General features: G+C 38.3%; 1 protein-coding gene across 6 annotated transcripts in view; it reads left to right on the plus strand.

Moving 5' to 3' along the window:
• The window catches only part of bcas3 (BCAS3 microtubule associated cell migration factor), a 361,503-nt gene that overhangs the window by 2,282 nt on the left and 331,923 nt on the right, over positions 1-27,298 (plus strand). For 5 of the 6 annotated variants that reach the window (XM_042413571.1, XM_042413572.1, XM_042413575.1 and 2 more), the window contains exons 2-7: positions 1,288-1,377; positions 1,762-1,816; positions 2,695-2,770; positions 4,148-4,254; positions 11,554-11,635; positions 17,367-17,439. In XM_042413571.1, the coding sequence (XP_042269505.1) occupies positions 1,307-1,377; positions 1,762-1,816; positions 2,695-2,770; positions 4,148-4,254; positions 11,554-11,635; positions 17,367-17,439 (464 nt within the window). In that variant the 5' untranslated portion in view covers positions 1,288-1,306. Of the gene's footprint in view, positions 1-1,287; positions 1,378-1,761; positions 1,817-2,694; positions 2,771-4,147; positions 4,255-11,553; positions 11,636-12,696; positions 12,779-17,366; positions 17,440-27,298 lie in introns of those variants that run through there. The other variant, XM_042413576.1, reaches the window with a different exon arrangement.

The raw sequence follows: 27,298 nt of genomic DNA on the forward strand, positions 1-27,298 counted from the left end.
TAAATTTGGTCAAAGTGTCAAATAATGAGGTAAACATATGTAGAAGTAATCCCCGTGATCCCCTCGACTCAAGTCGAGCTGGCTTGCTGTGAGTATTTTTCCATTACACAGCACAGCAAAGTAAAATAAGTAGTTTACCTGTTGGAGGTGTGCTGGTCGTCTGTAGCTCTTCATCAAACATCATCATCACTGTGGCTGTTTCTGCTTGTACTATTCCTCCCTGCATTATTTCTAACTGATCCACTCAACAAAGAGCTGCAAATATCTCAGTATGTTGTTGTGTAACGAAACTCTGCTAATTCAGTGAGGAACACGTTTCATGTCATGTAAATTCTTCACACTAAAAGTCTCCTGTTGTGTAGTCATTTCAAAGCTTTAAATATGAAGCAGGAAAGGTTGGGTTTGCATCGGTGGCAACTTAACACAACTCTGATATGGCTGTCCCTCGGCAAGCTTCCTGAAAGCTGGACATCAGAACAGAGTGGACTCATCAGGAAGGGGGCCTTAAAGAGACAGGAGCTAAGACTGCCTGTTAGAGACAGAAGCTGAACTGAGGGGCTGCATAAAGGGCCAGTATAAGATAAATAAGGAGTTTTTTGAACTGTGATTCATGCAAAGCTACTCTAGTGGAAGAATAAAAATATAGAGCTGGAAATGAGCATAAAAGCCCCCCTTTAAGTTTTGATAATTGATTAATTGTTTAAGTCATTTATCAAGAAAAAATGCCAAACTGCCTTTGGTTCCAGCCTCTCAAATGTGAGGGCTGGCTTCTCTGTATTTTTATATTACTGTGAAGTGAATATGTTTGGGTTTAGGACTGTTGGTCAGTCAAAACAATCAATTGAATGACGTTTCCTTTTACTCAGTTAGATTTTTCATTTGTCTCTGCCATTTTTCAGACAAATAATCCCAAATGTAAATGACATGTTGACATAGCACATTCCTAATGTAAGTAACTGCTGCCTGTCCTCCACATGGTAACTGCTCAAAATTCTCAATATTTTGTGTATGTTTGCATTCTGCATAAAAACAGAACATTTTTTTTGTCAGTGTCAGTTTGTCAACTAGTACAAGTGTAAATGAATTAGTAGTCTTGTTAGTATCCTCAGGGGTTAAAGTTCTCAGGCACCATGCCTGATTTCAGGCATAGAGCAGTTTTAAATTCATATAATACTTAATTCAATACATTGTACCCTGCCTGGACAACTTTTCAGGCTCGCAAATCTTTTCTTGCTTTAATCCCTATATCCTGCTTTCATGTTAAAATGTCTTTTTGTGTCTTTTTAGGATAAAAACGGGAGACAACATGGCATCAGACTCTCCACGCAGACCGAGTCGCTGTGCTGGAGGAGTTCTGGTGCGAGCACAAGCGGCTACGTAAGGACAGCAATCTGTTTTTCATCATAAATCCTTATAATCCAAATCTGTATATACTGGAGATTTATACAGTATGCCACTGTCCCCCTAGCACCAAGAATATGAAACAGCCTGCCTCAGCAACTTGGATTTTGGATAATACAGTGTCGTCTTTAAAATCACTCCTTAAATGCACTCCTTTAAATGTCAGTGTTTCCCTAGCATCCTTTTTTTAAGTCCCTTACATATAGAATATTGATATTACAATATACTGTACTTCTTAATACATTTTCATACCATGGCTATCCACAGCAGTGGGAAAATATACATTGTGATTGGCTGTTTGACTGAGAATTGTCCATAAATGCATTATCATTAGTGATGACATGATTATTTTTTTCACAGGGAGCAGTCTTACATGGAAAGTGTGGTGACCTTCCTACAAGATGTGGTCCCTCAGGTAACACTCCCCTTTCCTATCTCTCTTCCTTGTTTATTCTCTCATACTAACAGCTGTTACAAGTTGTTTTCCAATTCCACACTGTGCTGTACTGATTCTAATTACAGTATTACTAATTGAGTAAGTTGTGTGCTAGTGCTAGAAAAGTGACTAACTTAAACATACTTAAGAAGTCACTATGCATACTAAAAATCTTTGTGTGTGTGTGTGTGTGTGTGTGTGTGTGAGACACTGTTGTTCCAAATTGCAATGCACTGAGGAAATGGAGGAGCAGGTGATGGTGAAAGAACTACCTCAGAAAACAAAAAACAAAAAATAAAATATATTAATGGATATTTCAACATCCATTTTACCTTCTCGTCGTGAAGTTTAATTGGTAGTGACATTCCAAAATTGTTGTTTGATTGACATCTTTTCCGTATATAATTCTTGATGTTTGTAGATATGCTTTGACATCAGAGATTGAACAGTCAGATGCCTAAAAGCTTTCAAATTTTAAGTTGCCAGAAAATCATTGTGCCAACAAGTGTTTTCAAAATGTCCCTGCTTGATATTGCCAGAACATCTTTAAATTGCATGATGAATAATCAGTGGGAGGTTTGATCTGAAACAATTATGGGAACTGCTGCATACCTGATCTTCCAGCCAAAAATAATGTACACTTTGCCTAGCTGCAATTTGTCTACCAGCTATTCTACCTGTAATCTGTCATCATTCTGATGGTTTATTCTACTATTAAAAATGCTTTTCTTTGCTTGACTAAATGTGGTAAACAGATTTTTGAATTGCTTGTTAGTTCATCTGATGATACAGACTGCATGGTATGTTGTGTAGTGTTGTTGCGTATATATTGCCCACTTTTGCTGTAATAATTCTAGGCATATACTGGGGCTCCGCCAACTGATGAAAAAGAGAAAATCATTTGGGTTCGATTTGAGAAAGCTGACATCAACGGTAAGTCAATATGAGTTTGAGTGAGTATTTAAAAACTCCTCTTTCAAAAAAGCTAAACTATAACAAAAAATAATATCTCTTTACTCTAATGAACACATTTTGACCACAACAAAAAAGAGTGTCCCATTCTCACCAATTAGGATGGTGTGTTAGGGCTTGTGTCCCTATAGCATTTTTCTCTGGTGGAGAAGCGCTGGCAGGGTGCTGGGGAGTGCTGAGATGAAGCACTTTGACGGTGAGAGAAAAAAATGTTGCGTGTGGATTTTGTTTCTGTGACAACAATATCTTGACAATTTCTGTGACAACACTCACCAGCAACATTCAGCGTCCAGCTGATCTGCTCACACAAATGGGCTTTTCTGTCTTTGTCATGATAGTTTCTGTCTGACATATCATAAAATCTAATATGTGATTGGCTGCCTGAAAAGGAGTGACAGTGACGACACCGGCAGCTTTCTGAGTGCTCTGAAAAAAAGACGCTGGGTGCAATGCTTTTTCTCTAGGCGGCTGCATGATGCCACGTATGCTCTTTCCTCATTGGGAGCAATTGAAAAAGGATGCTGCGCTCAGAAAAAAACGCTATATGGACACAGCCTTAAGCTAATTTCTCAGTCAGAATTCTGGTACTTGACTGTCAGGAAATTAAAATTTTGCATAGTTGTAACGTTTCATACTTTTGGATACATCTGGTATGCTTTTAAATATGTTGGCATTGAAGTTACCTGTTAACTTCACTCTGCTGGATGGCAAAACATGCTCTGCCATTTTTACCGTAGTTTAGGCCGGGCTGGGACATTTTTATGTATATCTCTTTCCAGTCTGGAGTTCTGTGAAACTACTATTTCATCATTGTTTCTATCACTGTTTTGCTCTTGCCACTGAGCTGACTTGAAATACATACAAGTATGGCTGGTAGTTTCAGGTTTAGGCTTACTGATGCTGCAGTACACTGTAGTCTTAAAACAACATATTTAATGTTTATTTATAAGAGAATAATACAGGAACAAAATAAAATTAAAAAAGAATGGAAGAAGGTATGGAAGAACTACTACAAGTACAAAGTGAGAACAGAAATTGGAGATTCAAGAGAAAATTTTCCAGAATTTCTGATTGAAGTAAAAAGCAAAAAGAATTGCAATTAGATGTGAAAGTATTCAAAGACTTTTTCACTGTGAACTGATGCAAGGATTAAACAGGACAAACTAAATTAGACAGGACAAACTAAATTAAGTATAGGAAAGTGGTGTGATAATAAATAAAGATTATATGAAACATAGTCATAAAATGTAACAAAGCCTCATGTTAATCTGTTTTGTGTTCATCATCAATAATAATGATAAATGAAATGTTATTCTGTCTCACTCTTCATTTGCACAGACACTGCTAGGAACCCAGAGTTTATGGAGATGCACAGTGGCACCAGTGACCCTCCTCTTTGCCTCATGATCGGTTACACTGACGGGATGCAGATCTGGAGTTTATCTGTAAGTCATACACCTAATGGGCCTGTAAAACTGTGACCTCATCTGTTTTATAGCTTGATCCTCTTATCATAAGTTTTGATCACATTGATCAATTCTGATGAATACATGTGCTGAAAGATTCCTCAGCTCTCTTCTACAGTCCTAACATCTGATTGACTTTCTAAAAGTCAACATCACAAATAAGTAAAGTATTTTATATTCAACATTTTGACACACAAGTCTCTAAATAAAGTCTCTAGTCCTGTATCCTTTATGTAGAGATGTGTTACATTTCATTTATAAATCATATCAATCAGTTCACCTCATAGGTAAGTGTTAATATTTTGGGGTAAAACTCCATAAACTGTTAAAATATATGACCTATATGACCTAAATATATGACCTTATTCTGTACATAGCTATTGACATAGCTATGTACAGTAGATTGTTCTGTCGTTAATATACTGTGTTTAAAATAAGCCTGTTAGGTATATTTTTATTGTGTGCACCTTCAACCAATGTTAACAAACTGTAAGATCAATTTAGTGGTGAGACATTACTTTCTCACTCTTTGGACTTGATCGACCATGTGTGTTATCATGTAATGTAAACATAATATCCTTGCTGGGTTCAAAAGTCAAACTTTTGCTCCACCTGGACATGTCAGGACATGTCCACTACCTTACCAAGTGGTCTGAAGCACCATTATGGCTTAAGAAAAACGAGGAAACTGCAAAAATGAACGAGAATTATACCAAAATGCAACAATAAAGCAAAACGATACATGTTGAAATAGAGTACCTAGAATTACTGCTAATGTTTTAAATCATATGATTAATCAATAATATTATTAATCAATCTTTTTAATCACATTATATTTAACATTGGTGTCTCCACTGCACTTGGTTCAGCTCTTTTCACTGCTGAAATTCAATACCCTGCTGTAGTGTAGCTTATTGTCCACTAGGTGGCATCATTGACCACATTATGCACAGTTTGTTTCACAGTGTCTCCTAACCCACTACTTAGGGTTGTAACACAATTTGCAGAACTCTATTGAGCTTCTCTTTTTGTTTCTTAAAGAAACGTGAGGAGAAAACAAAAGAGGAGGGCAAATAAACAATAAGAGCTGAATTTGTGTTTTGGCTGACAGTACAGTAAGTGCAGCCAATCAAAAAGTAGTTTTTGGATTCTGACAGAGTGGCGATGACAACAGATGAACATGATTATAAAGCTCTTTTAATTCTACTCTTTCAGTTTCTCGTGGTTTCTATTTTTTTAGCTCCAGGTGTTTTTGACCTGTCACCAGCAGTAATTTATTACCAGCAGGCCATCAAGTGACTACCTGTGGTAAGATAAGTATTCTTGCTAATAGAGAGGTGCCACTAACCAAACAAAAGTATGCATATACATTCACAAATAATATCCAGATTGTACAGTACATCAGATATATAGTTATGTCACTTTACAACTCCTTTCTGCCTTCAAGCATACATACAGTACAGTAGTTACACACATAAATGCATACTAATGTGAGCCATGTGGACTAATTTAAACAATTATTTAGACAGTTAATATAGACAAAATAGACACGTGTCAGTGGTACACAGCAGTAACAATATCAGGGCCATTATCATGAGACAAATTAGACTACAGCATAAAGCCAGTACATATAGTCTCTAATTGTAATACACTTAATTTCTATAGTACAATCTATGCATAAAATGCAACACAGAATCATAACATTTACAATAAAACAAGGATAAATAGAGTAAAATAGGAAGTTGAATAAAAAGTTTGGATAAGACCAGACAAAATAACTGTTAGGTAAAAACACCTTAGGAGAAAGCAACATCAAAAAGATCAACAGAGTCTATATGTTTTTACATGAAAGGGGACAGGTGAGAGATAGACATGAGAAATTCCAATTCAGTTCAACACCACAGACTACAGCCTTTCAAACTACCATAGAGAAATAATAATAAGAATAATCGTTACTATTATTTATTTGTATAAGCGTATCTGTTGCAGGTGTATGGGATTGGGTTTCATTAGGTAGCTTGTTGGACATGATCACTCTTCAGGTGTAATTTGAAATGTAGCCACAAGATGGAGACCTTTTGATAATCTGGGACATTATAATGGAGGTGATTTAGGTTAACATGATCTCTGTTACTTACAGGTCATGTTTGGTGTACTACAGAGATTGAATCATATAAAATAAATACATGAAAACAACGGCTCAAAAACTATACTCATACAGTCATTACTGCATAATATAAATGTTCTCTTTGGTTAATATTTATTTTTGCAGCCCTGTATGTTGAAATACTTGTTCTCTTCAAACATGCTCTCACGACTGGGATAATTTTGAACCTCAAAACCCTTCCCAAGAAGCTATGGCAAGATATCTTATTTAGAAAATTCACTTCTTTAAAGTCAGTCTTGGAAAATCATTAGAAGATTTCATCTGCTTGGCGACTTAACAAATTACCCACAACGCTGTGAAGGCCTCGCTCACCGAGTATCGCCTTTCATGTAGAGGCTGTCACTGAAACATGCAAACTTCACATACATCCTGTGAGATCTAAACACACCAAAGTCCTTAATCAGTCTCTTTATAAACATCCACGAGCTGCGGGTAAAAGGACACACTCTTACTTTATCTGTGAACACACACAGGCGGTGGCCTCTCACATCAGTGTGATGTGGCAACTCCTGTGCTGCTAGCAGATTTTCTGTTGTACTTATTGTGGTGCAGCAGGGGATTACAGCTGTTTTAGCCACACTACACACACCCAGTGAAAATATAAGCTTGGTGAGGCTCCTCTGCCTTTCAGTTTCAGTTGAACTTGACACCAATTCTGGTTCACACAGCACAGCCCGGCCTGTTATCACACGCTGTCCTTCCTCATTGTTTTTCTTTCAGTTTAGAAAGTTTACGGGATGTTTCTGGGCTGTGTTTTTTCGCAGGGTTTTAAGTAAGCACTGAAGGTGCCTTGGTCTCTGGCTCTTGAGTGGCTGTGAAGTGTTTGTGACAGTTGCTAAGCCAACACCCTCTGTAATGGCTCAGCAGAGTACGAGCGTACACGTGTACACACACTCTTTCACACACTCATGAGATGAGGACTCTGACTGGTTGTATGGATGCTGACAGAGGTGTTTAGGTGATGTAGATTGCCGTCGCCTCACACTGGAGAGGTGTGAGGCGACGCCGCAGCCTGATAAGAGGCAGACTGCCGTGGACTAATTGTCTGTCTGCATATGTGTTGAGATGAAATAACCTGCTGTGAAGAAAGGTGTCTGCGGCGAGTGTCGGCATCAGTGGAAGTGCTGGGGACATGGAGCTGTGTTGCGGAAATGTTTGAACTCCACAATCCAGATTTAGGTTTAAGAGGTCTCAGTATATGACTTAAGATAAGAAGTTTGTTAAACAGACTCTGAAGTGTTAGACGTCGCTGCTCAAATGTGTCATATCTGTCATTTGTAAAGGTAACAAGCAAGGCCTCCTGTTTTTTATTTGAAGCATACATTGCAGTTTCTGTGCTCCATCCCAAAGAAATGCCCTTCTGCTGAAAATGGATTTCTTTAAAAGTATTAGTGAGTCTCAATATTTACAAGCAAAAAAAAGGAAAGCAGAATCCATTTATGTTGACAGTAACTGTATGTCCTCAAAAATGTACAACAAACATTGTTGCAAATAATGAATAATAATAAAAATAAATGATCTGGGATGCTGTAATGGGAAGTAACTGACAGCCAGTAATACTCTGTTCAAACCCAACTTTTGAATCCTTTCTTGTTAACCTCTGTTCCATAGTGGTTATTCTTGTCTTTTAATTTAAACTGTGTTAGTGCCAGATGTGATGATCAACAATGTGAATATCTCAGGATCTCTGTCAGGTGAACAGCTACAATTCCTTTTAAAGGGATTGTTTGATGGAAATGATGACGGTGTTCATGTTCATATCTGTCACAATCCTTAAGCCTGGACCTAGAAATGATCTTAATATATGGAACAAATACATTGTAAAATGGAAATAAGACAGCATTGTTTTACCCACATCCAAGCCCTTATTTATTTAATTAAATTTAAGGAAATGAGTTTTTGTTATGATCATTGAAATTTGAAATTAAAACATTTAACCAGTCCTGCAAACCTTTTTGATATGTCTACTAACTGTAACTGAATGTTCATTTAATTTCTGGATGCCCTCCCTGAGATGCCTCACCTAAAAAAAAAAAACAAGTGTTTTTCTGTTTGATTTGCAGCTCAGCATCATAAGTAGTGCCGCATCAGTCCAAGCCTGTGTACTCTTAGTGTTTTAGTGCTGCACGTTATGGAAGCCCACGAACAAGCACCTGTTACTGTCCAATCCCCAGAGCACCTGCTCCAACCAAACATCCAATATGTCCAGCACTGTGTTTGTGAGTGTGCTCACTTGTGAATATGGCCCAGATATCTGTTCACAGCTTATGGCATTACATCGAGAGATTAAAACAGAACAGCAGACACTGTGATTCCGCAGAAACATCCGATCCACAAATGAAATGAATATAATGAATAACTGTATGCAGGGAGAACAACTTTGAAAAGCAATTTGGCATATTGCATACGCCGGGGCCACTAATGTAATGGTGGGAATGTTGTTGATGGCAGTGGATGTCACACAGAGCCATGTAAGGCGAGGAAGAGCGGCAGGATAATGCACAATAACCCGGCGCATTAACCTCCGGCCCTCCCCTGTTCTCATTTTAATCCAGTAAATTCCATTATTCCCCCTCGCAGGTCCATTTGCCTGTATAGGAATCCTGCCCTGCTGCCAACCTCCCTTTATTCCTGCTATCAATGCTCGTGTCTCCAGTGTTAATCTACCACCGCTGGGCCTCAAGCACTTTGAATAAAAACACAGCTCCAAATCCGCCACTTTGAAAAGGCTACTAATTGCACAAAAGAGCGATCATCCCTTCAGATGGGTTTAAAGATTTAAAACAAACAGATTAAAGCACTAGTAAAGTGATAATGCAGGTTTCACTGTAATTTAACGCATAAAAGAAGAACAAAAGTGGGGCATTCAGCGCTTAGAACAATGTGCCATTACACACGCCAGACACTGCCAAGAGCTACACAGGCCATTGACCTAATATACTGGCATCACATATGAACACATGAAGTCTAAACCGGGCCGGCTGGGCAGACACACAGACATCCATTAAAGTGCTTTACACTGTGGTTGTATTTCCTCTGTAATAAAGACCAGAAATGCAGCAAACTTTAAAATCCTCACTAATAGGGCAGTCTTTAGTGTTAATCCCTAAATGTGTAATAAAGCCTGTGCAAATGTGCTGGAATGCACTTGTTTGATCAGTGAATCTGGTTGATGAACAGAAGTTTTAGTAGTAATAAAACACAAAGACACTCAGCCCATACTTCAAGCATCAAATGTAAAACAATCAAACACTTAGACAACAGCTACTACTAATGTATTATTCATTTTCCTGCCAATTTTTGTGTAAACTCAGTTCCAAGCCTTTTAATCGTCGCCCCTATCACTGATTTTTTTCAGTAATTCAAATAGATGTCACACTGAGTATGGCAAAATGGCAGTTTAATCTGTTTAAGTTTTAATTTAATTGTCAGGCTAGAAATGTGTCTTCTAGCACTGAGTATTGAAAACTGTCAGGTACCAAAAATTTGGATGGAATGCTTGTGGTCAGGTTCTTGGTGTTGTTTGCTTACTTATTGATCAGATATTTCCTAATTTTAAAAAGGAAAAAGTTCTGCTGCTTTGTGTTAAAACCAAATGTTGTTCTTTGTTTTTGTATCCACTGAAACTCAGGTCTTGTGTTAGTACTGGTATGGAAAAAATAAAATAAAACCCAGCCTTATGCACAAGGCTGGAGCCAGGATATTTAGTCTCCCCAATGCTTCCCTCAACATTCTAAAAATTTAGTCTAGGAACTAAAAAGAAAATCTCTAAAATTTCATCATGACTTGGATTTTCACATATTTATTTATTCTGTAAACTGTGCAATTTGACTTTTGGCAAATTTGATGTACCAACATGACAGGCTTAATGGTGTTTAATCCTCCTCTCTGCCAGAGACAAATTTCTGGGGGACAGTGTTGAAGCTTTATTTACTTATTATTTACTATTACTAAAGATAGTCAAATTTAAAGATACTGATTCTGTAAAAAATACTGGAATTTCCTTACAAATGTATGTTTTTTATTGCTTGTAGAATGTATTGGTATTATCATCCAAAAATATGATATAAAGGGATTATTGTCTATTATTGAAGAGGCGGAAATGCCAGTTTCTGTACCAGTATTAGCCCTTGTAAGGAATGGGTGTGGCCATAATCACAGACATGTCCCAGTGTTCAGTAGCTGACTTGCTAGCTTGACAGCAAGAAATTGGTGGAGTGGTCAAAAAGCATTTTAGGAAGTACAGAAAAGTACATACAGCCAAAACTTAATTTATACCATCTCATCAACAACCTGCTGAACGTGACAGACACCCTCCAACATTCAGTGATGAGAGTAAAGGTGAATGATTTGAACAAACACTTAAGCTTCTTATGCTCATCAAAAACAAAAGGTAATCTTGGGAGATTTTCACATCTGTTGGGAACACTGGTGAGAGTGCTTTCTTCTGCTTACAGTCAGACTGGGGCAGAGACATCATGAACTGCTGCCCACTTGGCATCCTCAACCTTTCCTTGTTGGCTGTGTCACAGTGAGTGTAGGCAGTTCGTTTGCATTGCAATGCCACTGGGCCTTTTATTCTGTGCTCGGTAGATTTTACTTTGTGGTTTGGCTGGAACTTCAACTACCAGACTGCCCTTGTTCCCCTCCCTCCCTGCATTCCCTTGTCTCTCTCTATGAAAAGCCGGTTCCACATAGTTGGTATATATTATTTTTCTTACAGTGTGAACAAATAAGTATTTGTCGTTTTTGTCGTTCCGCAGAAACCTCCACAGGATTATATCCTTCATGGTGGTTTCACACTTAGTTTTGTAGAGTATGAAAAAATAGCTCCACAAATTAGTCAATAATAATCTCTGATCCAAGGTGTAATTATTTATTACCAGACACACACACTCAGACATCAAAAGACATCTATGAATATGTGATGTGGCCACTGGTGGACAACATCACTGCAACTCTTATGGCTGAATATTTGAGGTTTAGGCTTAACTTGGTGGTTGTGTAATGTAATGTCTGTGTGTCATGTGTAAAGGTTCTCTTTTCTCTGATGGACCTGGTGTGTAAACATACTCCCCTACATGAGTGTTAATTCAAATAATTTCCTTCAGTTGGCAGGGGAGGCCCAAGAGCTGTTCTCTGTGCGCCATGGTCCAGTGAGAGCTGCTCGCATTCTGCCAGCCCCTCATATCAGTGAGTATCTTCATAAGCTTAAAGGGATAGTTTGGATTTTTTGAAGTGGGTTTGTATGAGGTAGTTATCCATAGTCACTGTATTACCTGCAGTAGATTTGGGTCAACACCCCCCAAGTTTGGAGAAGCAAACAGGAATACCGGCACGGAAGCTAAGCACTGTACTGCTGTGGACGAGGCTAGCAGCAAAACGTATTTCAGCCACCTAAAAAAAAAAAGGCCCACCTAAAAAATCAATATCAGCTTATTCCTACGCATGCTGTGCACTGTATTACGCCGGTGCAGCAATTTCTGACCCAACTATTGATAAGTGCCTCATACAACCCCACTTCAAAAAATCCAAACTATCCCTTTAACTCCTGCATCAATATGGGACTGCCAACACTGACGTACACGCTGCATATTCTGACTTGAAGCTTTGAGCAGTATATGTGCATGTTTTTTTTTCTAAATTGGTTATATGACTTTTAATGTATCATGAAGATGTAAATGCTACACCCTCAATGTAGTAAATTTCAGACTTTCCATTGTAGTGGTATTTATATTGTTCTTCAAACATCATACATGTTTTTCAATTTCATTTGTTTTACTTCACAACACCGTCGTCAGTTGAAATAAAATTTAGATTTTAAAGGATTGGTTTGACATTTTGGGAACTACTACTTATTAGTGCCCGACTGCTGAATCAGCCAGGCCCATATTAGCTCATTGCAGATATAGGGATATCAGCATATATGTCAACTGATAAATAACAAGAAATTGAAGTACAGAAATGCCAATGATATGTTTAGAAATCGTCTCATGATTCTATAGTTAGTCCACCAGAGAGTAATGACAAGTTGTAAATCGTCCCGTACAGTACATTTCTTGATCCCAATCAATTGTTTTCATTTAAGGCAAAATTATCAAAAATGTTTAAATGAATATCTGCTAATACATCATTACTGGATATTTAAATTCTCAAATATCAATATTGGTACTGGTCTCAAAAACCTTGTATTGGGCTATAATCCTTATTCTCTTTCTTTCTGAGAGTTACCATTCTTGTGTCTGTATAGTAAATATGAAGATACAGCCAACAGCCAGTTAGCTTAGCATGAAGACTGGAAACAGGGGGAAGCAGCTATCCTGACTCCGCCCAAAGGTAAAAAAAATACAGGTACCAGCATCCATAGCTCACTAATGAACCTGTTTCATCTGTTTATTTCATACAAAATGTGCTGGACTATTATTTGGCTGGGACCAGTGACTTCCTTGAGTCCTGTTGTCACAGTGAGGTTGCCAGGCAACCAACGGAGACTCTATGTATGTACAGACATGAGTGTGGTACTGGTATTCTCATTTAACTCTCTGCAAGAAAGCACATTTACTGAAATGTTGCAATATTCCTTTAAGGGCCACATCCTAGCATCTACTCTGGATGGGGCTGTATCCAAGTATGCAGCCCCAAGACAACATAACAGCCAGGCCTATACCTTCAACTAGACAGAAACTCAGCTGTTTTCACCTTGTCTCTCCACAAGAACTGCCACCCACAATGTCCCATAGCTGCTTTTTACTTCCAGAGAGGATAAATCTAGATGACAGAAGTACCTGTGTGTACTTTTAGACACATTCTCTTTGTAAGTCCTCTGACGTGTTTTTCGGCATAATTTTAAACAGTCTGTCCTGGAAAAACCCTCTTTGGTTAACTTGATTTCAACATTCAAGGTCGACACTTAAAATTAAATTTTGTATGGCACATCTTAATGCAGTTTTGGGTTGTGGGGCATTTTAAGTGGTGCTATATCATTAAAATTAAAGACTGCCTTATGCTGCCTCATCCTAATGTTAAAGTCAATCTACGATTAGTGTTGGCCTGCTCTCAGTCAGTGGTGGCAAGCCTCTGAAGTCAGTGCTTCCTCGCTGCCAAAGCTTCGCTGGAAGCCTCTCACTGTGCCTTAGCTATTAAGTTTGCAGTCTCGCTCTAACTCTTCAGAGTCTAAATCCTCTCTTTAAGATTCTCTAATAGTTTTTTTTTAGGTAGACATGCATGTAATGGTATTTTCTTTTTCTTACTGTAACCTATGCCGCTTCTTTTACTTACTCAAATGTGGTGCTGCCTAATGCCTTTGTAGATACCCAAAACATTAAAAATGAATCGGAATTTTAGATGTCAGCCTGTCTTAAAGGAGTAAGGGTTCCTTTGTAGCTGCCATTTTACAGCAGAGTTAAACAGTTATGCAGGAAGAAATCTAAAATTGAAGAGGAAGAGATACCAATTCTTCTATCAATAAACAATAAGTTAATGCTGCCAGAAGACACGTTGCATTCATAGTAAGTGCCAAAAGTCATTCTGGGAAAGTAGGGAATCAACTGAGGTATGCAGAAGTCGATAAGAAAGGTTGGAGAAATGTGGGTATGTAAATATTACATTACAGTTCATAATGAAATAACCCCTGGAATCCAATGAACATAACAAATTGATGATATGTAACAGAAACGAGTGTCTGAACATGGATGCCTTCATCCTCTTCTATTTTTCAGCCTTTCCTTCACCCTTGTATCACTGACTCCATTGTCCTATTGTATTGTGACATGTTTTACTTTTGAAGGAGTCAATGACAGAGTCGTGTCTGCTTGGTTTTGCATTGCATATTATTATTGTATTATCTAACTCAGTTGCCAGGACATGACATGAAATGTACATGAAATCATTGTGCTTAATTTACCATGCCAATTTAAAAGAGATTTTTATTTGAAATTTCTAAGCTGAACCCTGTCATCATTTTGCCATTATGTTTATTTTGTGGAGGACATATTAAAACTGACCAATGTTTTCTGTATCTCAAGAACTCACCCTCATTAGATCTGGAAAACTCTGCCAACAAGCTTTAAGATACCCCATGGGCCCCCACTTTGTTGTTCTTGTGTGCAAGGACATACATGCACACACGGGTGACACAATACACAATTACACTGTGTGTCTCTTAACACTGTACTTAAATGACATCTATTGGACATTCCTATTAGTTTTGTTTTTGGGGTGACAGAAGTTACACCTTCATCATTATTATTGGTCAGTGGGGTTTGGTGAGCTCATGTTATTCCAGCACAGCTGCACCCACCTTCAACCTGAGCAGAAGTCTAGTCCTCCACAATTAGCGTGAACAACTGTGTGTGTGTGTGTGTGTGTGTGTACAAAGGCTCTAATTTATAAGCATAACTATGCTCTGCAAGCTGATGACCAATGAACACTCAAGTCACTAGTTTTGTAGCCACACCTAGTGATGTGCTTAAACCATGTTATGCATGTAATTGGTGGACAAATACAATTTTTAACAGGGTAACTTCTTAGTCGTACATGGCGATGAAAGGCCTTGTAGTGGAGACTGTAGTGTACTGGAGATTTTCTACATTAGGAAGCAGCATTTCTGAATTCTCCAATTGAAAAGATGCAGAAATGAAAAGAGGATGAACACAGACATATTTGAGAATGTATTGAATACTTCTTTTCAAATAAAAGTAGTTTTACCTAAGATAGACAATTTAATTATCTCAACTAAATGTTCTGTAGTCTGTAAACACCCCAAATTCTTTCTGTGTTAATAGAAAGGAATTTCCAGCTCCTTTAAAAAGGAATGCACATAAAGTTGTGTGAGGTTATATATTAAAAATTCTGCTTCCACAACTGCTTATGTTAATCTGGTTTCCACATTTTATATTCTAAACAACTGGCGCATCGATGACACTGAAATATTAAATTTCATTTGTAATGTCTCCTCAAACAGTAAAATAGTCACATTGATGGCAAACAAATGTTTCAGTTTATTCCACTGTCTCTGTCAGATGCTGGAAAGTTGAATGCTGTATGAATAGAAGTGTTCGTACACTCAAAGCCACGGTGCAAATGGTTTTGTTGTTCCACTGATTAGATCCTTTCCAGACATGAAGTTTAAATTTCATCTCTGCAGGTGTCAATCAGTGCTGTGAAAGCTGCCATGTAGCCCCGCTGGTTTGTGGCATTTTTTTCGGTGAGAAAATCGGCTTTTTGTTCTCCCGCCATGTTCCGGTCTTTTGGCATATTTCAACAGCACACAATGGCAGCATTTGAAGAGCACTGGAAATGGATGAAAGCAAACCATAGTAATAAGAAGCAGCAGATAGCCCCGACACATGAGGGGAGCAATTCTCTCAGCAGAAAATAAATATGAATTGTACTACTGGAGGGAAGGACACTGATTGCAATCTGCTAGGGCGCAAACACTGTTGTACTGTGGTGAGCCATTAAAAGGCCAATTGTCTGTGATGCGAGGCTGTGGGTGGGCGGACTTAGAAAGACCCGAAAATAGGTGTTGATTATAATAAGGCAAGGTCCCCCTTTCCTAGAATAGAGGAGGAAGTGCTGGTTTTCCAAAGGGAGTAAATGCGTTTATCCACATCCTCTCTGGAGTTTACAACCTATGATCTTCCGTTGTCTTGGAAAATGAGGCAACACTGTTCCCTGATTGATAACAAATGAGCATTGAGGAAATGTGAAAATATAAATATATATATATGTATATATAACAATATGTATCATAGGTCTTTGTGCTCTTTTTCAGTGAAGGTCAGTTTGTATGTCCTCACAGAGCAGTTACACTTGGGATGCTCCCACACTGTACAAGTAATTTTATGAAGTTTAACAATAAGCATATTGTCTCTAATGTTTCAGGCCATGTTACAGCATAATCAAAACATGCACACATCCTCACTGTTACATTCAAACAAGTCCTCATGGAAGTCAGCCGTACTTGCTTCAATTACCGTCCATTACAGTAGTAATCAAATCAAAGTCTCTCTATTCATCAAATATTGCATTTTTTCCCAAAAAGTTTATTTTAGTTAATGTGCCATTTCACTAAGTCTCTGAGAGTCATATTTATGTTACAGCTCAATATCTTGAGTGGGAATGATGTCTGATGACAGAAACATGAAAGAAGAAAGGACCCTGTCGGGAGTGTTAAAGGCTGGTAGGGAAGGCACATTTGCTCTCACGCCATACCACAGGAACTCAGGCTGATTACTGTCAAGCCTCAAATTACAGTTCTCTAAAGGGTAACATCTTCCTCAATCTAAGCACCCCCATCCCCTCAATCCCCTGATCCTCCACCCATCTTCAAGAATGAGACAATTAGGGAAAATATGGGATCAGTCCACTTAATGCAACATGTTTTCTCTTCATTTTTTAAATATGCCTTCTGGGTTTTTACCATACTGTAATTCCACCCTAAAACCCCAAAACAAACAACGAAATAGACCAAAAGTCTTACGCCCTGTTGCAACGTTCAGAAGTTTTCTCCTGCTTTTTTCAGTCATGTCATTTCTGTACGACAAGACTGTTTCCTTTTCAAGTTTCCTTTTCAAAGCTCACACAGTAGATGATCAGAAAAAAAAGGTACAGTATTGTGTATGTGGATTGCACGTTTTGGCTTGTAAGGAGAGTGGTCCATTAACTTGCAAAATAAGGCCTGATTTGGGGAAAAAAAAAAAAATCTGTATTCATCAAAAAGAATTTGTGACCATAATTGAATTACATGGCAACAGTAGTAATGTAATCAGCACGTTTCCTGTCATGGTAATAGGCTGCCTGTTGAATGAGGGTGGGCAGCACTAGAGGCCTCACATGTTCGTTTAAAGAATGTCCCTCTTTGTTGTGTGCAGATCATTCTGTTTCTCATCTGCCTCTTCCCCTGACTCCTCTTCTTCCTCAGGTCCTCAGAAGATGGACAGTTTTGCTGACAAGAGGCCCCTGCTGGGAGTTTGCAAGAGCACAGGGTCCTCTGGGTGAGTTCACATATAATAATAAAGCTGACATCACTTCCTTTCTTAACTGGATCCTAAATGTTTTTAATGGCTGTAGTTCTTTACAATGAAGGTCTCCTATCAGGTGGAACTCTAATATACACACACACATATATATATATATACATATATACACACACATAAAGACACACACACACATATATGTGTGTGTGTGTATATGTATATATGTATGGTAAAATATACAATAAAACTACACCACTACTATACATCTTTTTGTACTTTTGACCAACTTTATCTGAATATTTGTTGGACCAGGTTAAATAAAAAACAATGAAACACAGATTATATACACATATCAGTTTAAAAAAAAACATGCAAACATAATATACATAAAATAGATTAAAATAATCAATAAGAATGTTACAATTTCCTTAGTACAAATGTGAAGTGCTTATTTGGCTTAGTTGAAGCATATGAATACAAAACACAAAGGGGCTTAAAAGGGGACCTATTGTGCTTTTCCATATTTTCAGTCATGTACATAATGTCACAATATCATGATAATATCAATAACAATATCAAGATGTTCACATATGTAGAGGTAAACATATGTAGAAGTAATCCATGTGAGCAAAAAACACCGGCTACAGACTGCTCTGAACACTTGGTTTCCAAAGTTTTTTTCTACTTTCAGTCTGAGCCGACATCGGCTTGTGACGGATTTCTTTATATGGTCATCTGCCCCACGCACAGTGCGAGTACACCGCTCCGCTCTGCTAACATTATGGCATTTTTCTATAGTTTTGGGGGTAGTCACGACCAGCCATGACTTCATTACACAACACCGTAAAGTAAAATAACTAGTTTGCCTTTTGGAGGTGTGCTGGTCGTCTGCAGTTCTTCTCTAGCTCTGCTAATTCAGTGAGGAACATGTTTCACTTCCCGTAAATTCTTCACAATAAAAGTCTCCTGTTATTTAGTAATTTCAAAGCTTTTAATTTGAAGCAGTAAAGCAGGAAATTATGGGTTTGCATTGGTGGTAACTTAACACAACCCTGATACGGCTGCCCCTCCAGCTTCAGACTACTTAGAAACATGTGACATTATAAGCTGAACTATGACTGACAGCATTGCAGTATCACACATCATGAGCCTCAGCTTTTTTCCAGTTGCAGTGATGTAGGGCTTGACACACGGTAAAAGAATAAGGTGACTGTCATGATGTTAATACAGTTGAACAGGGACATTGATATACTTTGAGCCTTTCTTTGGCTTACTTTCAGGGGAACTATCTTGAAAACAAAAAAAACTTTAAAAGTGCACAGACTGGTAGGAGATCAGAAGGAGAAAAACTAAAGCAACCTCTATGTGCTGAAGGACTGACCCATCCTCATGACATTTTGTCTTTAAAAAGTGCAGAAGAGAGTGGAAATGTTTCACTCTTTGCAATGTTATGAAGTACAAATCCCACATCTGAAAGTCATTTTCTGTTAATAATAAGAGGCATCAAAGGACACCTAACTTCTTGTTATGAACCCTTCACATGCATCCAACTGGAGCTGAGCCAGTGATGTGGGCTTAGTGACTGTGATTCATAGATTCTTAGTGGCGCTGTGGTTGGAGTGCGAGCAGTACCTGAACGCCCCATAGGCAGACAGAAGGGAGATTAAACAGATGTGTAGATCCCTGGGATTCTCCGAGTTGGGACTTGGGAATGTCATGTCCTGGTTTAGTGAAAGATAATGAATTATAAAAAAAGAGATGTAACCCAAGGCATTTTGCACTCGCCTCTCCATACCCAGTCCATGCCCTCCTCTCCTGCCCCTCCTCCATTTACCCGTGCTGCTCTTCCAGAGCAACACAAAATTTAACTCAATATATCCTCCCCGGGAAATGAAATAAGGAAGTCTGTCTTCAGCAGGGCCTTGATGGAGACCACCTTCTTGACGTTTTCCAGGGACTGCCGGCCCTGTCTCTCTGACGCCGTTGCTGTTGCTTCTGCTTTTCCTATGTCCTCACTGACACTGAGACAGGCAGTGTTTTGACGGTTTGGCGAATCACCCAGGCGTTGCTCGACACTAATGCTGAAAACATGCACTGTGTTGAAAAGCTGAAACCCTGACCTCTGGCTGAATGGCACAGCCTGGTTCTTCCCCCTACAGAAATGCTTGGTAAATAACACTCTGGTCAAAGACAAGAAGGAAAAAGGCTTCCGGGTGCAGCGCTGTACTTTCCATTGGGCCTGTTCATAAACTTACTAAGGTCCTCACACAATTTTTAGCATATAATCATTTTGAAATAACAGCTTTTGTTAACCACCAAAAAGGATGCCGTCTTGACACTTAAATGGAAAACAGATTGGAGCCTTGGCCACTACAGCGGTGCTGGTTTAGAAGTTGGTTCAGTCAGCTCTAGGCTTAGATTACAAGATTTGCAAATTAAAGGAAAACCAGAGAAGGGAAAAAGCATGTGTGCTGAAGCCCTGTACTTGTGGATTTCCAGCCAGGCACACTCAACATAATTTTATCAATGGAAAGGATTATGCGTTAAGTCCAAACAATGTATGGATCCAGTGATTTTCTTGACAGTAAAGCTACATATGCGTCCCTGCCCCTCTCTGCACCAGTGCCAGTGGGCTTTTGGAATTAGTAAAGAATGCTGGTGCCATTGCAGACCTTGGTATGTCTGCTCACATTTCTGGAAAGGATTTGTGTTTCCTTCCCCTACTCGCTGTTGTTATTATTTTCATTCATTTTAATTACATGCACAGGTATTAAAATTCAAAGATTTAAAGCTTCTTGTTCTCAATGAATGTAAATTATATGGGCAATATGGAGGCAACTTAACTATTTGTGGGTGTTTGAGTGCACACACTTCTTGGGCAAAAGTTCAGTGATGAATAAGCGTGCTTTGTTCTCCGGAGTTTGGGAACTGTCAGTGACATTTCCAACCTCCAGCTACCCCCTCACAACATCTCCAGATGCTGAGAGGATGTGGTCCTTTTTTCTTTTAACCATAGTCCTCTTTCACCGTGTGGATTACTACTGGATGTGCTATTTCGGGGTTTGGGTTAATACACATGGATATTCCAGTCAGATATCATGGTCACTGTTATGGAAGGGCTACACAATCACTGGCCTTTTATCTGCTCCACACCATGAATATAACCACTGTCATCCCCTGTGCCATATTTTTATTTTTATTTTTTTATTTGCCAATTCCAGAGGCAATAACAACTAATTCTACAGTCTAATAATTCCCTCTATTTTGTTAGAATTTTTCATCATATGATTAAATATTGTTCACTGAGGAAAAAATATTGATTAATCATACTAATTATATATTAATTATATTTACATTTTTGTGGAATCAAATACCAGCATTAAAAGTGTTAATCCTGAAGAACTCTGAAGTATGAAGTTTGTGTTGTGGATTTGTCAGCTCTTGTCGTAACTGGTGGTCACATCAAGTGCATTTTAATTTATTAAAGATCCCTGTTGTTGGTAGGTGTAATTCCAGTATAACAATAATGTGATGGTGTCAACTCTGCAGGAAATATATCACAAGAAGAGAAACTTGTGCACAGCCACAACAACAAACAGACAGTATGGTTCGACTGGAAGATATTCAACCTTGTCTTTGTTTTCCCTATATGCTACATGCTACTGGAAGGCTTTCTCAAGTTTGTTTTTCCATTTATAAGTAGTGGAGGGTATGTTGACAATGTCTTACATTAATGTTGGAATGGAGTGATGCATCTCTTGAAGAGATCTTTACTCTGCTTCTTCTTTTTTCTCCCAGATGCACTGGTAATCTGAGACAATGAGTTTGTCCACTTATACTGTATATATATATATAGCTATCTATAACTGTGTTGGAGGGCCTATGTGTCCTCTTGTCTCTGAAGACTTAAACATTGTTCAATTTTAAGTCATTGTGTTTTTATTAGAGATGCTACAAAGTATCAGTTGTTTATGCGGTACATTCTGGCTAAGACTCATGCTCAAATGCAATATTGGTGTCTGTGAAGATTCTCAGTCATCCAGGTCATGGTTATCCAAGGAGGGTTGAATCGAGGGCAGCTGGACTTGGTTGTAGATACTTGAAGACGTTTCACCTCTCATCCAAGGGGCTTCTTCAGTTCGAACTGCTTGTCTAACTGACTGGTAGGGACAGTCAGTTAGAACTGAAGAAGCCACTTGGATGAGAGGCGCAACGTCTTCAATTATCTACCACCAAGTCCAGTTGCCCTCGATTCAACCCTCCTTGGATGCAATATTGGTGATTTCCACTTTGACTGAAAACAACAGCCAATTCCATGATGCACAAAATGTGACTAAATTATGCTTCTTAGCATGGGATAATTTCTGGGTCTGGCAATATTTCATTATTTAATAGCTTGTAACCAAAGTCTTTGGTTTTTCTGTTCTCCCAAAGGCTGTTTCTTTTAACTCTGAAAACGGGTTTTGCCTAACTCCAGTCAGCTAAAAAAACTGTTCATGTTCTTACAGAAATTAAATGTGACAATTTTATTGGGCAAGCTGGTCATTTTTATAGCCCGGTTACCACTGCATACACTGTCTAAAGGCAGTAGACAGATGGAGTTGAGTCTTTGTGTCTTTGCAGTCACATTTTAGAACCAATCCCAAATATTCCCCCTTTAGTATAAAAACTGTTCCCATGTCACATAGATAGTTATTGGACAATAAAGTTTGCATGGTACTGAAACCAACAAATTCCAATCAAAGCATCTAGAAAGGATAGCATGTGGCTAATAATAATGGCACCAAGCTGTCTCAAGCATGCTCTGGTTGGGTGTTCTTTCACAGTTCAGTGCCACAAGCAGAGACATTATATCTGACAGACTATATCTGCTCATTACCATTGCCACCTCCTGCCCCTCACATTGGCAGTAAATGCTATGCATAATGAAAGATAAATGTACAGCAATCATAATTTCATACTCCTGAACATCTATATTTAAATCTGCTTAAAATCTTTAGTATAATAATTCAGGTTATTAATTACATGGTTGCCAGCAACAAATTCCACTTAGCCCTCACAAACACATTTGATGGCAAAAGTCCATTGTAGCTTTAAGCCCTTGTGTTTCAGTGCATTTTCATGACAGGTCTTGCTCTGCGGACCGGATGTATCCGTCTTCTAAAGTGTATTAAATGGAAATCATCAAGCATTTGTATAAAACGAGCCACCAGATTAAGGGGATTTGGAGAAGTGATGCTTTTTATCCACCATGAGGTTATGCTGTTCTTCACTGTCACATTATGACCACCCACAGGCGCGCGCACACACACACACATACTCATGCTATCCAAGCCAATGTGTACACTGTTTATAAAAGATGCAGGGTAGATATGCAACATGTATCTGTCCAGTGATTCAACTTGCAACTATTACTTGTAGGGATTTGTTGGTTATCCTGGTGACTGTACAGTAGATATATTTCATTTGTCCTTTCACTGTCATCATGTTTTTTGTGAGGTTGTATTGATTATGTGTTCATAATAATCTCAAGGTTCAGTAAGGACATCACACCAGGATAGAATCCACAAACACTAGCGTGATATTTTTCTCTTGATCTTCAAAGTTTGTCTTCAGTTGTGGGCAGGAATGTCATGTTCTCCATTGGGGAAAAAAAACGCTTTTGATGAAATCGTTCCCGGACCCTTTTGTCATGCCCCAGCGTGGAAATGAGAGTGGCTGTAATCTGGTCTTCGACTTCCCCTTTTTCATTGCTGCACATACACACACACATACACACTAGGTCAGCGCATAGTCAGAGCTTTTGGGCTCAGGCTTCACTCTGGAGCGTTTATTTTGACTTGCATGTCTGTTTTATGTCTGTCGAAAATGGGTTCTGCCTCGCCAGTTTTCCCCCTTCAAATAGGAAGTCAGATTAAACTCAGTAGTACTGGAAGTGGTGCGTATAAACACACCCGACAGGCTGAATGATTAGTAATGACTTTTCAAACCTTTACCACAACCCAGTTCTCTCAACCCGGCCTCTGTGGTCAAAGCAATTAATATTTTCTTTTACTAGAGTTTAAACTTTCTCTTTCCCCTTTACATTAAACTAAGTATATAGCAGCACTATTGTAATTTTTTTCAGATGTTGGATGAAAGATATTGTATTATTGGCTTGGTTAAGTGACACTGGTGGCTCTTACCAGGTCCCATATTTATCCAGTGTTTCAGAGTAGGAAATCAGTCCTAACTAGCCAAAAAATTTAGGCTTAAGAGTAAAAGCATTTCATCAACCTTCTTAAGTTAGGAAATGATTCCAGCTCTGCCAGGATTTAGGAGAGCTGCAGAGTTGTCCTAACCTGTTAGGTGCTGCCTGGAGACTGCATTCAGACCTTTTTTGTAAAGAGGGATGTTCCTCGAAGACAGCAAGCTTATTAAAAGATAGTTTTGGCAGAAACAAAAACTGAAAATGTGAAAGCTTTTTAAAAGTAGAATGCATGGCAGAGCTGTTGTGTTGGATTGTATTCGATTGTACCGTGGCCAGTAAGTGTAGTGTGTTAAGTTGTATTTCCCATCACAGGGGAACAATGAATGATGAACTGGACAATGGAGGAGAAGATAAATTCCATGTTTTCAATGGAGGTGGACCTTACAGCCCAAAGAGGATTTTCAGCATTACGGCTGTGTGTGCAACACGTACAATACATGCAAGATACAGCACTATATCACTAAATCAATGTGATTGGATAGGGCTGACTAGGATATGTCACAAATCTGAGTTAAATTACCACAATTACTTCAAATATATCGTATTTACATTTATTGTTTAAACCACTCAGTGGCTTGCCAGTGCCTAATGCATTGAATATATAACCTTTAGCTTGGTCACCTATATTATTTGGCCTCTCTAGTCAATGGCCTCTAACTGGCAAAACGATAGTGCTGCTTATCTATTTTGGCAAGAGAATGAGAGTTGTGTATAGCTGAAATGCCAGGAGTTCACTCATTGTACTATCCTCCAATTGTTAATGGTAGAGGAATCTTTTAGTCACTTGTACTGAAACACATAAACGTTGTACCCTACCTTCAAGCTGTCCTTTTACTCGTGTCCTTATGCACAAGCAGATATAAGGCAAAGTTAACTTGTCATGTTTCTAGATACAGCTTTGAGATGTCAAAGCAGAAGAAAGAATCCTCCATGACCAGATGTTTCTTGTGTCAAGTGCTTCCACTTAACTTAGACAGAAAACTGGCACAGAAAACTTAAAATGGCTAAAATTGGAACTAATGCAAGCTATGGTTTGGGTAATGAATATTAATATCCACTTCACTGCTGTCAAAGGAAGAAGGAGTAAGCTGGATTTATGGACTGCATATGCATAAATTCCCATGCTGATTTTTTTTTTCATTGTTGCGCTGCTTATTGTTTTGTGGTTTTTAAAATTATAAGATTGATATTTTTTTTATTTTTGTTTTACCTTGTCTGTCACTAGTACAGTCAGAATTAATAGTATTGTTTGACACTGTGCTGCACTTTTAGGCATAATATGATGCTTTAATATCATAAACACACATGCATGCACGTACACACAAACACACACAGGGGAGTGTGTTTCCAAAATGCTGGCCATTATATGTGCAGTATTAAACAGTGAAGGAAATGTATTTCTGGCAGCTCTGCAGACATGGAGCTGTGGTTGAACTTTTTACCCTAATTACTTTCCTACTAATGCCTGCAGCTTGCCGGAATCATTGCGGCTCCCTCCAGGCCCCCAGCAGGCTCTGATGTGGCCAGCGTTTGTTGTGTATGGGGGGCTGGTGTGAGCTCAGAATGAGAGGAGTAGGAGTTAAAAACAAAACAAATAACAGGAGGGAGTAGGGAAAGAATGTTCCAATACAGTATTTTGATGGTTACTGTCTACCTTTTTTAATCCCAGTAGAAATGCAATTTTTGTCCTTTCTGTCGACATAGTGAAAACATGGCACAGTGGCACAGATCCCAAAACTATCCCACACTAATAAATTCTCCATTATTATTATTAACAAATCTGGCCTTGCAAAATAATTGTCCCCCTGATGAAAGTTTTTAACATCTTAGATTACATCAAAACTTTTACATAATTTTCTTCTGTAGATAACAAAATAAACACAAGGCTGTAGATGCCAATTGCTGTAATATAACCTTGTTTCCAATCTAATACTACCCTCACACAAGAGGCATTAAAACTATAGTTGTGCCATGCTTAAGTCCAATAAACCTACCAGAAATTATAGTTAAATGTGAGAATTACACAATCTTAGCCTGTGGATTAAGGTTCTACAGGCTAACAGGTTTGTTCTTCATAAAGAAAATGGTTGGCAGTCGAACAGAAATGTGTGTTCATGCCATTTTCACCCTCAGATACAGTCCTTAAGAGTGTTATGAATCTGTTTTATCCTAAATGAATTAAAATATCAAAACATATAGACCTGCTTTTCCACTGCACCAGTTACCAGCCCTGCAATGAAAAATCCAGAAAAACTGGCCCATAGTTGAACCTAATTGCTGACCCCTGCTGTAAAACATTTTAAGGTGATTAAACTTCAAAATGTAAGTTCCCCTGCTGCCTTAAAAATGGGAGTTCACTGAACTAAATTTAGATAATTAGTTCAAAGTCATCTCATGAGTTGTAGCAACTGACAATCAAATTTACATTTTCTCAGTTTGAGGAGTCCATCCTTCATTAGACACACAGAATTTACAGCTGTGGCTGCTGTTAGAGCTACTTTTGACCAGAGTGAGTACAAAGACAAGGCTGTGAGGCTGTTCCCTGTGACCTTGTTCACTTCTAGTACAGTGTACAGGGGTAGGGACTGAATTTGATACTAAACTTCATCATAGTAAGCATTGTTTTCATTATTATGAGAAAAAAACATTCTATCGTAACATATATTAAAGACACACATCAAGTTTCCATCATGTATGCTTTCTTCAAGCTACAAAAATGAGGGTACTCTAGAGAGTTTTCATTCTCAACAATGCATGCTGGGAAGTTTGTGACTGTGCTGATCATTTAATGAGTTACATGAACTCTCAGCAGTACATTCATTCAATCCAAGGCACTCTTGAGTCTTGAGTATTATAATAAAACCTTAATCAAGGCTTCCAGCTGAAACTTCTATGGAACTTTTTCATATGAATTAGATAATGTTAAGACAAGAATTGTGATATCTATTTATAGTTGTGTTAAGTACATCATTAAGCAAAAATACCAGGCATTCACTGGCTCCCATATCTTTCACTGTTTTATAGAATAAATGAATTAGGCTAATCAAAATAAAAATAGCTGACAAATTAACTGATGATGACTTATTAGTTGCGTCCCTAGAGTAGAAATATTATTGAACAGTAAGTATTTCTCATGGTCTAACGGTTGAGTAAATATTTGCATCTTCTAATAGAACTCTGATACACAATATGATGTGATGCTTTTAGTGTGAACAGTAACATGTTATAGCAATTCTGAACATATTGTGTTAAACATACTGTATTGTATTGTATTGACAGTTACAACAGAGTAAAGTAACCCACTCACTCTGCATGTTGCATGAGATTTTAAGCAACTGGAATAAATATCCTATTGCCAAAAATTTTAATTTCAAAGCAATAAAATACTTAAAATAGAATTCACAGGTGGAAATCAGAGTTATGCTACTTTATTGGTCTAAAAGCTTATTCTGAGGCCTTTCTACACACCCAAGTATAAAATTCTGGGGAAAACTTGTTGAGTGTTGGCATAAACTACTGGATATTGGCAATGTTAATCTTAAATTTCTGGTTTCAGTATTCAAAAGCCCATATCAGTTGAACCCCAGTGAAAATACCAGTCCTCAGAAGTTCAACAGTCTCCAGTTG

The sequence above is a fragment of the Thunnus maccoyii genome, chromosome 6 (genome assembly GCF_910596095.1).
Source record: "Thunnus maccoyii chromosome 6, fThuMac1.1, whole genome shotgun sequence".
NCBI lineage: Eukaryota > Metazoa > Chordata > Actinopteri > Scombriformes > Scombridae > Thunnus > Thunnus maccoyii.